Source organism: Barbus barbus, assembly GCF_936440315.1.
Source record: "Barbus barbus genome assembly, chromosome: 39".
Lineage (NCBI taxonomy): Eukaryota > Metazoa > Chordata > Actinopteri > Cypriniformes > Cyprinidae > Barbus > Barbus barbus.
Window position 1 is genome coordinate 7,234,883 of NC_136717.1, and position 11,625 is coordinate 7,246,507.

The 11,625-nt window shown below is 36.7% G+C and overlaps 1 protein-coding gene across 1 annotated transcript; it reads left to right on the top strand.

The window, feature by feature from the left end:
* Positions 1-570: 570 nt before the first annotated feature.
* On the top strand, positions 571-2,389 carry LOC306858844 (uncharacterized protein). The gene is made up of 5 exons (XM_079399606.1): positions 571-597; positions 673-803; positions 1,307-1,439; positions 1,512-1,638; positions 1,767-2,389. Exons 3-5 carry the CDS (start codon positions 1,344-1,346, stop codon positions 1,943-1,945), a joined length of 402 nt encoding a protein of 133 aa, XP_079255732.1. The 5' UTR covers positions 571-597; positions 673-803; positions 1,307-1,343; the 3' UTR covers positions 1,946-2,389.
* Positions 2,390-11,625: the final 9,236 nt, after the last annotated feature.

Consider the following 11,625-nt stretch of genomic DNA (forward strand, 5'->3'; position numbering starts at 1 on the left):
CCTGTACTGTCACTTTAAGAGTGTCGCAGGCTTTGTGGCGTCATTCACGCGCTTCTTTCAATTTGCGCCAGATTAGCTGAGAGGAGGTAATGTATTATTTTGCTCGTCAGTTTTAAACATTTATTTCGGTTTTTGTACGAGGCAAACTTTGTTTTATGCATGTATAAATGTTAGTTTTGAGGGTGTGAACATGCAGTTAATGTGTCAATTGAACGTAAACCTTGTAAACAGACTTTTTGCAAGCTTTAAAATAGACATGTTTCCACGTGCTAGTCTACAGGATTTTCTGTATGTTTATCCGCTAACAGGAGCTTGAGACCTGTGTTGTGTGGAGGAGACTGCATGTGATTGAGCCTTCTGTATTTTTTTGTTGTTGATTTGTACAGGTAGTTATGTGTATAATGTTCATTATAATTCATCTGGCATAGTGTTTACATTGGTTGTATTAAGCATGTAAAAGAAATTCATGTTGTCAATTACATTGAGCATTTTATAATTTATTCAGTTCATTTTATTTAAAAGTATTTTTGCTGATAATACTAAAAGTTCTATCAGTATATGTATATGCAGTTTGCGCCAGATTAGCTGAGAGGAGGAGCTTGAGACCTGTGTTGTGTGGAGGAGACTGCATGTGATTGAGCCTTATGTATTTTTTTTTGTTGATTTGTACAGTCTGCACTAGGCTCGCTGAGAGGAAACAAATTTGCTGTTTCGCCATCATTAAAAGAGAAACCAGCAGTTGGTCGTGGTCTGCGTATCTCCTTCATTCAACACAACAAGAACACAACGCAGAATATACAAGGGTTAATGGACGTGCATCCAACCTAACAAACTGTTAAAGACAAAACGCCCGTTACACGCCCAAACAAAATCTTACTGAAAGCTCATTTTTTTGAGATATCAATCTCAAATTTGAAACATGACTTGTTTAGATTTTTGGCTTTGATTTTCTAGCAGTTTTAGAGTGAAACATGTTTCATAAAATATATATTTTATATAAAATATTGTTCATAAATCATTTTCATAAACTTAAACCTCTATAACTTTTTTTTTTTTTTACTTAAACAATTATCTGCCATGGGTCTTCTTTAAAATAAGACCAACCTTAAGTCTGTGCTCCCACGCTTAATTTTTATGACACTGACATTTTTGTCCATATGTGTAACTTTTTATTAATTGATACACAAGGGTTAATGTTCTATACTCAGTCTCTTTTGTTTGAACCAACCACTGTTATTAACCTTTATGAACACAAGGTTATTTTTTTGTACACTTACTTTTTTTATGGATTTACTCTTATATGCAGTGCTGTTGTCCTGCATTCTTCTGTGCGAATCCTACCAATGCTACAACAGATGTGCAAAGGATTGGAGCTCTATGGCCTCCATGAAATGGTGAAACAAAATCAGACTTTATTTGTTCCTGGCCATTTTACAAAAGTAAGTGTTGTTATTTGCATTTTCTTTATAAAGGGTTTTGAGATGTGTATAATAAAAGGTTGTTCTTTGCAGCCTGATGCAGATTTTCTCACGATGGCCCTGTCACCAATTTTAAGTGAGGTGGGTTCAGTAAAGCGGCAGAGGGAATCGAGAATTGTGAACTACTTGCAGGACTTCATTCAAAGCCTTGAAGACGAAGGTAACATCTCTGAATTATATCAGTTTTAGTATGTTGCTCTCAGTTACTATTTAAAAAATACAATGTCAGGTATTGTAAATACAAGTAAAGGTGCAGACATAAAAATGGTTCAGGTTGTTTTCTTGCAGAAGAAGGGAGCAGTGGTAGCGAGAGCAGAGGTGAGGATGACAACGAACAGGTGGATAAAACGGAGGACTGCACTAAAGGAGACACAGAACAAGAGAAGATCACCGTCAGCAGCTTCATGCAGTGGCTTACTGGTCAGGGACATGTTCCCATTACTTCTGCACAAAGAGAAAAATTTTAAATACATATAGAATTTGATCATGACTGTCAGCTACGATATGGTGAGCACAATTTATGCTACCCTCTTGTAAACGCATGTTCCTGTACTGTGACCTTGCCTACACGGCACCTAGGGACTTATACCGAGTTCCTTGGCATTATGAGGCAGGCTGTAAGCTATAGCAGAGAATTTGGTCGTTCATGAGATGGATTACTAATATAGTACTGAGTTCTCTCCGTTATTGTTCTAGTGTTAGTATTTAAAAAGGATAGGGATGGAGTAGCTTTTAGATTTTTAAATGTAGTTTATTCTTTTTTTTTTTTTTTTTGTAAATCATAGACACATATTGCAAAAAATGCAGCAAAGATTGCTGCTAAATTGTTCCAAAACTCAATTCAGAAATAAAAATGTATATCAATATACAGTAAGCTTCAATGCAAAATAAAGTCACTATGCAGTACTGTCTTTATGCTTGATGTGTTTTTTTTTTTCTTCTAATACACCCTATTTGTTGAAACAAATTCCCGACAAAGCAAATACAGTTCTTTGACGGGTATTAGGACCAGTTGAATTCAGCAGGAGTTCGAGAGCACTCAGCCCATCTGAACACAAAGGGGATTCGAATTCAGGAACAACAACTCCGAAATCTTCACTGGCATCATAGGAAGCTGCTATGTCCCAGTCTAGATCTGGCTCTTCCATGTCCTGAAGGTATAGCAGTTAAATACACAAATCAAAAATCTACTTAAGAGTAATACATAAACAGCAGAGTGGTGACAGAGTAACTAAAGCAGGTTCACCATACATCGTATCTCTCTGATTGGTCAATATTTGTGTGCATCATTCCAATCTGCCACAGTTGCTCTGGACTTCGATTGCCCTCTGAGGAGAGTGGATGATGATTCCAGGCTTCTGAAAATGTGTCCAAGTCTGCCTGAAGTCTTTTAAGAAAAGTGTAGTGCACACTGAAAAGGTCCCCGACCACTGATAAATCAAGCAATCCTTCTGCCTCTAGGGAATGCAGTGTGTCTGAATACTTGTTAGTAACCATGATTCTGACATCACGCCAAAGGCGCTCAATCCTATTAGAAACAATAATTAGGTTTAAAAGCAATGCAGCGAAAGGCATTTGAGATCACTTACTAATAAATGTAAAATATTTTGTTACATAAGTGACATTGAAAAGCTACCTACAGATTATTGAAGTTACAAAATATAAATTAAACTAACCCATTTTAGAAACTGAAATTGTAATTTACCTTTGATTATGGACACTTTTCCCAGATATAAAACTTCCTCGGTCAGTGCCTCTTGAAGAGAACATGAACCTGGCTATCTGAACATTCTCCACTCCTTGGTCTCCCCTGACCCTGACTTATTTATTTTTCAATATTAAAATACATTTCCAGACATAAAATTCAAATGCTTTTTCTTTACTATACTCACCTAGATGGTAAGCCAAATTTTTGGACTGCTTCTGAGAAGAAGTGTTATGCTGTCGATGCCCTGTTGTTATTTGCTGCATTCAAGAACATGACCTGCAAATACAAATTGCAACAAAGTAAATATAGGTAGGAGAAAATATAACATACATTGGACATTAATGTATTACACATGCCAGTTTTCAATAAACAGGAATATTTTTTCATAGAAATCATAGTGAATGGAATGATCTTGATACCAGATGACTAATAAAAAAAAAAAAATTGTATTTGATAGTTTTACATATCAACACAGACTGTAAACATACCTTCCTGGAATACCCATCCACACCACCAAATATTACGATGTTGTATCTATTTACAAGATTTAAAAAAAGAAAGTTAATACAATTTTCTTTTGTGCAACAAATTAATTAAAAATTATACACACACAATATATAACTTACCGTATCAATTTGTGGTTTGTGTCTATGTGCACAAGAGAAAGGGGACCTCCTAACTGAGTACGTTCTTCGCACCACACATCCCAAGCTGGCCAATCTAGAAAGGATTCCAATCGAATCAACGCGGTGCATTAATCAGCTATTCTCTGCCATTGCACACGCATTCCTAAAGACAGCAACCTCCCTCTGACCATTCTGTAACCAGCAACAGGCATATCATCCTTAATGGCTCTCACAAGGTTATCCAACTCCTCATCAGTGATGCTGCTATACAACCCTGAGATCGAACGGCCAAAATCGTTCATCCTTCTAAAGATGATTCTAGTGGAAACGCCCATCATTTTTGCAATGTAATGCACAGGAAGGTTTGTCTGCAGCATCTCTGCTAACTCTTCTTTCAATTGCAAACCTTGGACGTCCTCTCAGACCAACATTTGAATCCACCACTGCATGTGGAGCTGTGAAATATGATGGATGTCTAACTAGTTCAAACACTGCCTGCAGAGCCTGAATGATTTCGTAGGGTATTTCTGCATGTCTTGAGAGTGCTTGCAGGAGGTACAGCTGCTGACGGTGTTGTGGCCCACCGCGGTTGTTGCTGGTCTGGATCGCAGTCAGTGCAGTCAGAAAGGCTCAAACAGCAGAGTTTCAGGTGTCAAAGGAAGACTTTATTACAAAGTAACAAAGCCGAGAGAGAAGCCGCCACATCCACTGTCTCTCTGGTCTTTGTTTGTTCAGATGCTCCATTTTATACACTCTACCAATGTATCGACCTTGGTTCTTTCTATTTTTTACTTGCCATATCTTTTTGGCTCGCCACCAATATTTTGCACGCCTTTTGATCCGTTATCTAATGGTGGAATATTGCTGAATCTCCCTTTTTAAAATTATATGGCCTCCCCTTGTCTGGAGGTCATTTCATCCTCTTTGATGTCTGGTGGCCTTCCCTTGCTTTCTGCACCTGGCATCACGTAAACTCACAATGAACTAGCATGTGAACTCACGATGAACTCACAGTCTATGCTACTTTAACACATTATTCAATACTTTGATATTACATTCTCTTTTCAGTAATATTAATAAGATAATAACATTTCTGTATTTTACTACTGAATTACACAATAACGGCACACAAACTCAAGTGGAGATCTCAAAAGTGCTCTCTCAAATTTAGAGAGAAGCTCCTCCAAAAGATGCCTTTTCAGAATTTGCTGCAGAATACAGAGGAACAAAATGTGCTTAAACCCAGCAACATTATATATTACAATATGATATAGTGATCGTAATCATCTAACTTTTTGTAAGCTATAATAACCTAATAAGAGAAAAATTATGTAGGCAATACAGTACACAGCATAAATGATTACACCCCATCTAAACATAACATATCTTTAAAAAAAACTAAAGATGCACTAGCTGTAAAGAGAAATTTCTGAATTTCTTGGGTTTCAGAGGGGTGTATTCATTCATGCTGTGTACTGTATCTTACCTTTAGAAGCCAGAACTCCTTTTATATTTAAAATTGGCATAATAGTAATACACAGGATGATAACAAAAAAACCAATATAATTTTAGTTGGGTAAACGTATAGGCTATAATGGTGAATGGGAGTAGTGGTAATGTAGTGGTGAACTATAGCAAATATGACTTTGCATTCCCATTTTGCTCAAATTTCTTTTAAATATTTTAATGCAAATAACAAATCATAGTGTTATAAATATAAAATGTAAAAAAATTTTTGGTAGATTTACAATGCGAATAACCATGGAAATGCGCCATCACAGTCTGTAAATATCTCTTAACAACACAAGAATGCAATCACTAGTACCTCTAAGACTAGTGTATATCTAGTAAGAATCTATTTTAACAATGCATTAAATTAAATGATACATTAATAAACAATAAAAAACTCACATGCATCTGCTCCGTTGATGAAGCCATGTCGGTCAAGGGTCATCTTATATCTGGCGTCCAATCACAACTGACTTCCGGAAAAGTGGAAGTAACCAATGACATTTGATGTTATTAAAACAGTAAGTCCCGCCCCTCTACTGGCAAAAATAAAAAAGTTGGAGAGGGGTCTGGCTGCAGACCGTGGGCGAGTGGAGCTCCACTCGCTAACAGGAAATACGTCACCTCCACATGAATAATTCAAAATGGCGTCGCTGTGAGTTCTTCAAACTTTAACTCAGTTAATTTTATCTTATCATCGCTACAATGGCGAACTGACGCTGTCGTAACGTTCAGTGCAAGCAGAACGCACAGGGCTTGGATGAAATTACGCACAAATGGATGAATGAACACGATGGAATTAGACATTTCTAGCGAGCAATGTTGAACTAATGCCTATTAACTGGGAGCAGTTTAGTGTTGGGGATAGGTGAATGCTACTCTCAGATCAAATGCAGTGGCATTAATTAATATTAGCATCAATAAGTCCAAGTGTTTCATTTTCCTTGTAGATGTTGGCCCTTCGTACCATTGTGGGCAGCATTGTGCAACACTTACTGCCATCAGCAATCTATATTTTAGTGGGACCTATTTGAGTTCTGTGTAGTACAATGAAGAAAGTAAGTCAGCTGTCTTTCCGTAGGGGAAAAATATCTTTATTATGGACCTCCACATCCCCCCAACATGGCTCCCACCCTTGAATTGTGACCCTTTAGACAGTCTTCCTGTAAGGACCTACCCATTTGTACAGCAATAAATAAACTGATTTGAATTGGCAACATAATATGCTTTCTTTAAGGTCGACTCCACAGAGAAAGATGTACTTATAATTCCCACTGTGGACACAAGGGCATGTTTTGCTATGTGTAAGTGATGCATGCATTCTAAGAAAGTTTGTCAAGCTACACCGTTGATGTTAAAAAGAAGCATACGAAGATTCCTTTTTGCAACTCTTATTGGAATATTCCACTTGACAAGTTATCTCATTGCCAAGACTATTCTCATAGGTGATGCTGCCACTCAAAAGAGGAATACTGTTCCTCGATTCACTGTATGCACAGCGGGAACAAGGCTTTGGCCACAAGCCCTACCGGGACATCTTGAGGTTACAACAGGATGATCTATTTTGGCAGTCACGTTCCCCTGACTTTTCAATGATGCTTAGGAAAACTGCATAGATATAGAACCTCCTCACGTTCAGAGGATGTAAGCATTGTTGGCATTTCATGTTCAACCAAACACTGAATGTTCTGCATTGTTTGTGTTCCCCAGCTGAATCATACTCTGTGTATTTAAATTGTAAATATTCCTCGTAACGCTGTCTTGATTTTTATCAGGGCTGTTACACAACAGCTCATTCCTGGGCCATGGGAAGAACAGTCAGGCTTGGATGTTGAGGTAATATTCATTTACAGTACAATGCAAATGTATAAGAACAACATGTATAAGGTTGACCATCATTGTAAATTCTTCAAAATGGGTGTTCTTTCTTCAAACAGGGACAACCCCTACAGCATTTTGGGATTGACTGTGGAGTATTCATGGTTATGGTGAGTTGCCAAGCTCATTTTCAGGATGTTTATTGATGTCCACACAACATCCATTGTGTCCACACCATGTCCATTATGCCCATTAACGCTATTACTGAGCACCTCATTTTTATTCATCTTTGTGAATTTTTTCTCATACACAGACATGGCAAAATATCAGCCTTTATGCTTTTATATTATGTCTGGTACATAACTATGGAGGCAGCATTTGATTTCACCATTGTAAGTGAAGTCTTAGTGTTAACATAAAAATGTTTAATGTTAATTGTTTTGAATTACCTTACAACTGTTCTTATGTTCAGGATGACATGCCATATCAGATGGCTGCTCTGCAATCCTCAAGCAGATTTGACATGCCAGAGATTTAACAACATTGTCAGCCAGGAGCATTTTCAACAGGAGGCACACTTCAGCTGGCTTGATAGTGAGTTCAAGAAGTGTGGTTGCCCCCTCTTGTTTTTTGTGGGTAATCTTACTCTCTTCCATTTCCAACATGAAACTTTTGACAGTTAAAAATGTTCATTTATTGTCTGAATTGTGACTTAATGTTCTGTCATAACTGTGTTTTGATTCTGAACAGGTGTAGTGAATTGGAAAATATATTCAAAGAGACATAATGAAATGTACAGAAAGCCGTACACCATCTCTAGGTGCAGTCGCCTGCAGTGCAGACTGAGGGGCTGGCTACCAGGGAAATGGACAACGGGGAGTGCTTTTGGGGTTTTACTCCTCAGATGACCACCTTGGCTACTGTAGCTGGGATTGCTTTACAGACGATGGAGGTCTTGGAACAGGCAAAGAGTGAAAGAGTGTGTATGTGCGCGCACACAGTGTGTCTTTACTGTAACAATTTTGGTTACTTGCAATTCATGTTTTCAATATAGTGTAAGTGTTTTTTTTTTTTTTTTTACTCCATTAAAATTGTTAAATTGTGGAAATTAGTCATTATTTTACTATTTGATTTGTTCAAGTTAATTTCATTTGTATAGCACATATACAACAGCCAACAGGCTGACCAACATGCTTTACAGATTATACCACATACACAGAAAAACAGACCAGACAAAATTTAATATAACAACAAAAAAAGAAAAGTATATATATATTTAAAATATATTAAAAAAAAGGTATATGTTGTTATTTAGCTTAAAATACTAATGTTTCATTTAATGTTCACTGCTAAATATCACATAGTGTTTACTTTCTAAAATGTATGGAATGTTACATTGGTAGTTGAAATATGTATAGTTAAAAAATAAACATGAACAAAAGGCAGAGGACCTCAAAATGTGTATTTTAAACCTACTTCTATGGTTTTATGTCTGTAGTGCAAATTGCTGGGGCAAAAACATTATAAAGAGAGCGCTGTCGTGTCATAAACCGTAAAAGCTTAGTTTATTATTATTAATGCCAAGATAAAAGTGTCAAAGATAAAAGTACAGAAAATATCAACATTATGTACAAAGAGGTGAAATATGCAAAGCACCATTTATACATGTGTATATAACAATTAATAAATAGCGAGTGGAGGTGACGTATTTCCGCTCTTGAGTGGAGCTCCACTCGCCTTTGCCCGGACCAACATGGCGGACGCGTCGCGAGTGGAGGTGACGTATTTCCGCTCTTGAGTGGAGCTCCACTCTATGGCTGTGTCCAAATTCAGGGTCTGCATCCTCCTTAGGATCCTTCCTACCCGGTTGAAGGAGGAGGGATCCTCCGACGTCCGGAAAACCCGGAAGTCGGTGTTTGTGAATTTGGACAGCCTACCCTTCTTTCAGTTCCCTCCCTTACCCGTTGCTCATATCCTGTCGCCTAGCAACCGTGACAGCGCCAAGCAAGAAGCGGGAAAATGGACAAACAAAGAATTATTCTCCTCATTTTAATTATTTTGGAAGAAACAAAGCAATTAAATAAATTAAATACTTTCTTTGCTTGTTGTCGGAGAGTTTTTTATATCAGACTACAAGACAGTCACATCCAGGTAAGCCATTATAGCCTATTTTTATTTGTTTTTAAGTATTCTACTAATTTCTCCTACAAATTCATTGAGCCGAAGCATAAACTTTAGCTTGTTTTGTCAGAGAAACTCCTCTCCCACTCTACCGCTCGCTTCGTCCGCCATTACGCTCTGCCGAAAAGAATTATGGGATAGGTAGGACGGGAAAGGATCCACCACACCCATCCTTCCAATTCGGGGAAAAGGAGGACGTATTTGTGGGCCGCATTTGAAGGATCCTACGAATTTGGACAGCCTTCGTCGCGGCGCTGTGACGTAACATCCTTCAAATGAGTACTCCGAAGGATGAAGACCCTGAATTTGGACACAGCCTATGTCTGCAGCTAGACCCTATTGTGGGGGGAAAAGTTCGAGCGAGCAAAAGCGGCAGATGAGAGAAGGGGTGCTTCTCAGTATCCCTCCTCTCTCCTCCGTCCTCCATCCTTTTTTTTTTTATTATTGAACAATCCTTAAATGTACAAACAACTTGGCAATGACAAACATCTTCACATTACAATATACAAAACAGGCGCATACAAATACAACAGAAAGAGAGAGAAAAAAAAAAACACGGCTAGGGTTTTTCTTGTAAATCATATTCTATAATAATAGAAAACAGATTTATGGCATTCTTCCCCTTCATCACCTTAAGGGCTTTTGTATACAAAACAAACTCATTATGAAATGCACAAAAGGTTGCTTTTACTTTCAAGTATTTAGATTTGTGTACATAAAACTTTCCCATCATAAGGATGCTATTAACCAGAAAATCATCTTTGCTATTGTTCATTTCACGTCCATAGATAATGTCCTTTAGGGTGAAGATGTCAAGGTGAGACACCTTTGGATAAAGCCAGTAATGAATATCAGACCATAAAGCATCCACATACATACAATAAAAAAACAGATGATCCGTAGTTTCAATGTCATCACAGAAAATACATTTATTAGAGTCAAATCCAAATCTAAGCCTCAAGTACTCACTGGATGGATAAATCCCATTTAAAATTTTAAAATGAATTTCTTTAATTTTAGGAAATAAAGGAAATTTTATATATTTAGTTCTAAGAGTATGAATGTCATCTTTTTGGAAATGATGTGAAATTGAATTTCTATAAACTACGATAGGATAAGAAATGTTGTTAAACATATTTCTAATACTTTTGTTTGAAAGTTGACCTTCTCTGAATTCACAACCTTCAATTAACAGTGGAGGTAAACATAAGGTCATGGGGTTAGAATAAAAGAGAGTTTCTTTGATTAGACAAATAATAGAATTAGGGATAGCTTTAACAATAGTTTCAAATTTGGCCCGATTGCAACTTAAATATTTCACACAGAAATTCTTGTATGACATAATACCACTATTATCCATTAAATGGGACACTGACCAAATACCTTTCTCCATCCAGTCCTTGTCATACAATGATTTGTTTCTAACTGTAATGTATCTATTATTCCATAATGGTGTATTGTGTGGTGTAAAATTATGTTTATATAAAATCTTCCAGTATAACAAGACCTGTTGGTGAAACTGGGATAATTTAACTGGGAGACGTTGAACAGTGAAATCACAACTTAGCAAAAACTCTATTCCTCCTAATTTCTTGAATAACTCTCTGGGAATATGAAACCAAAAATTGTTATTGTTTAACAGGGATTTCAACCAATTAATTTTTAGGGTCCCATTTATAGATTCAAAATCAATAGCTTGTAAACCTCCATCTTTATATTGTTTTATCATCTCTACTTTTTTAATGTAATGTGTCTTCTTCTTCCAGATGTAACCAAAATTTATCGGATTGATTTTTTTAATAGCTCTATTTGAAATAGCAATTGTATATGCTGGATAGATTAATCTTGAAATGCTTTCCATCTTAGTCAAAAATATTCTACCTAATAAACTAATATCTCTCAATAACCAAGAATTGAGCCTAATTTCACATTAGTCTATTATTTTCGACACATTCATAAGTTCATTTTCAGTGGGATCTTTTGAGATAAGCATTCCTAAGTATTTAACTTTAGATTTTATAGGGATGTTATAAGCTTCAGTTAAGTGACACTGATGGATTGGCATTAATTCACACTTGTTCAAATTTATTTTTAAACCAGAGGCCTTGGAAAAAGTGTGAATAGATTGTAGTGTTTTGGGGACCTCTGATAATTGCTTTAAAAAAAAGGCAGTATCATCTGCAAATTGACTGATGATTACTGTCTGGCCAAGTACCTCTAATGGAGCTATTGTTGAGTTTTTGATAAAGATGGAAAGCAGTTCTGTGGTTATAATAAAAAGAAAAGGGGAAATAGGGCAACCTTG

What these genes read in the sequence shown, in the direction of transcription:
- LOC306858844 (XM_079399606.1), top strand. Translation starts at nt 1,344, where the DNA reads ATGCTACAACAGATGTGCAAAGGATTGGAGCTCTATGGCCTCCATGAA. An exon ending in TTCCTGGCCATTTTACAAAA is followed by an intron (nt 1,440 to 1,511) that starts GTAAGTGTTGTT and finishes TGTTCTTTGCAG; the next exon opens with CCTGATGCAGATTTTCTCAC. An exon ending in TCAAAGCCTTGAAGACGAAG is followed by an intron (nt 1,639 to 1,766) that starts GTAACATCTCTG and finishes GTTTTCTTGCAG; the next exon opens with AAGAAGGGAGCAGTGGTAGC.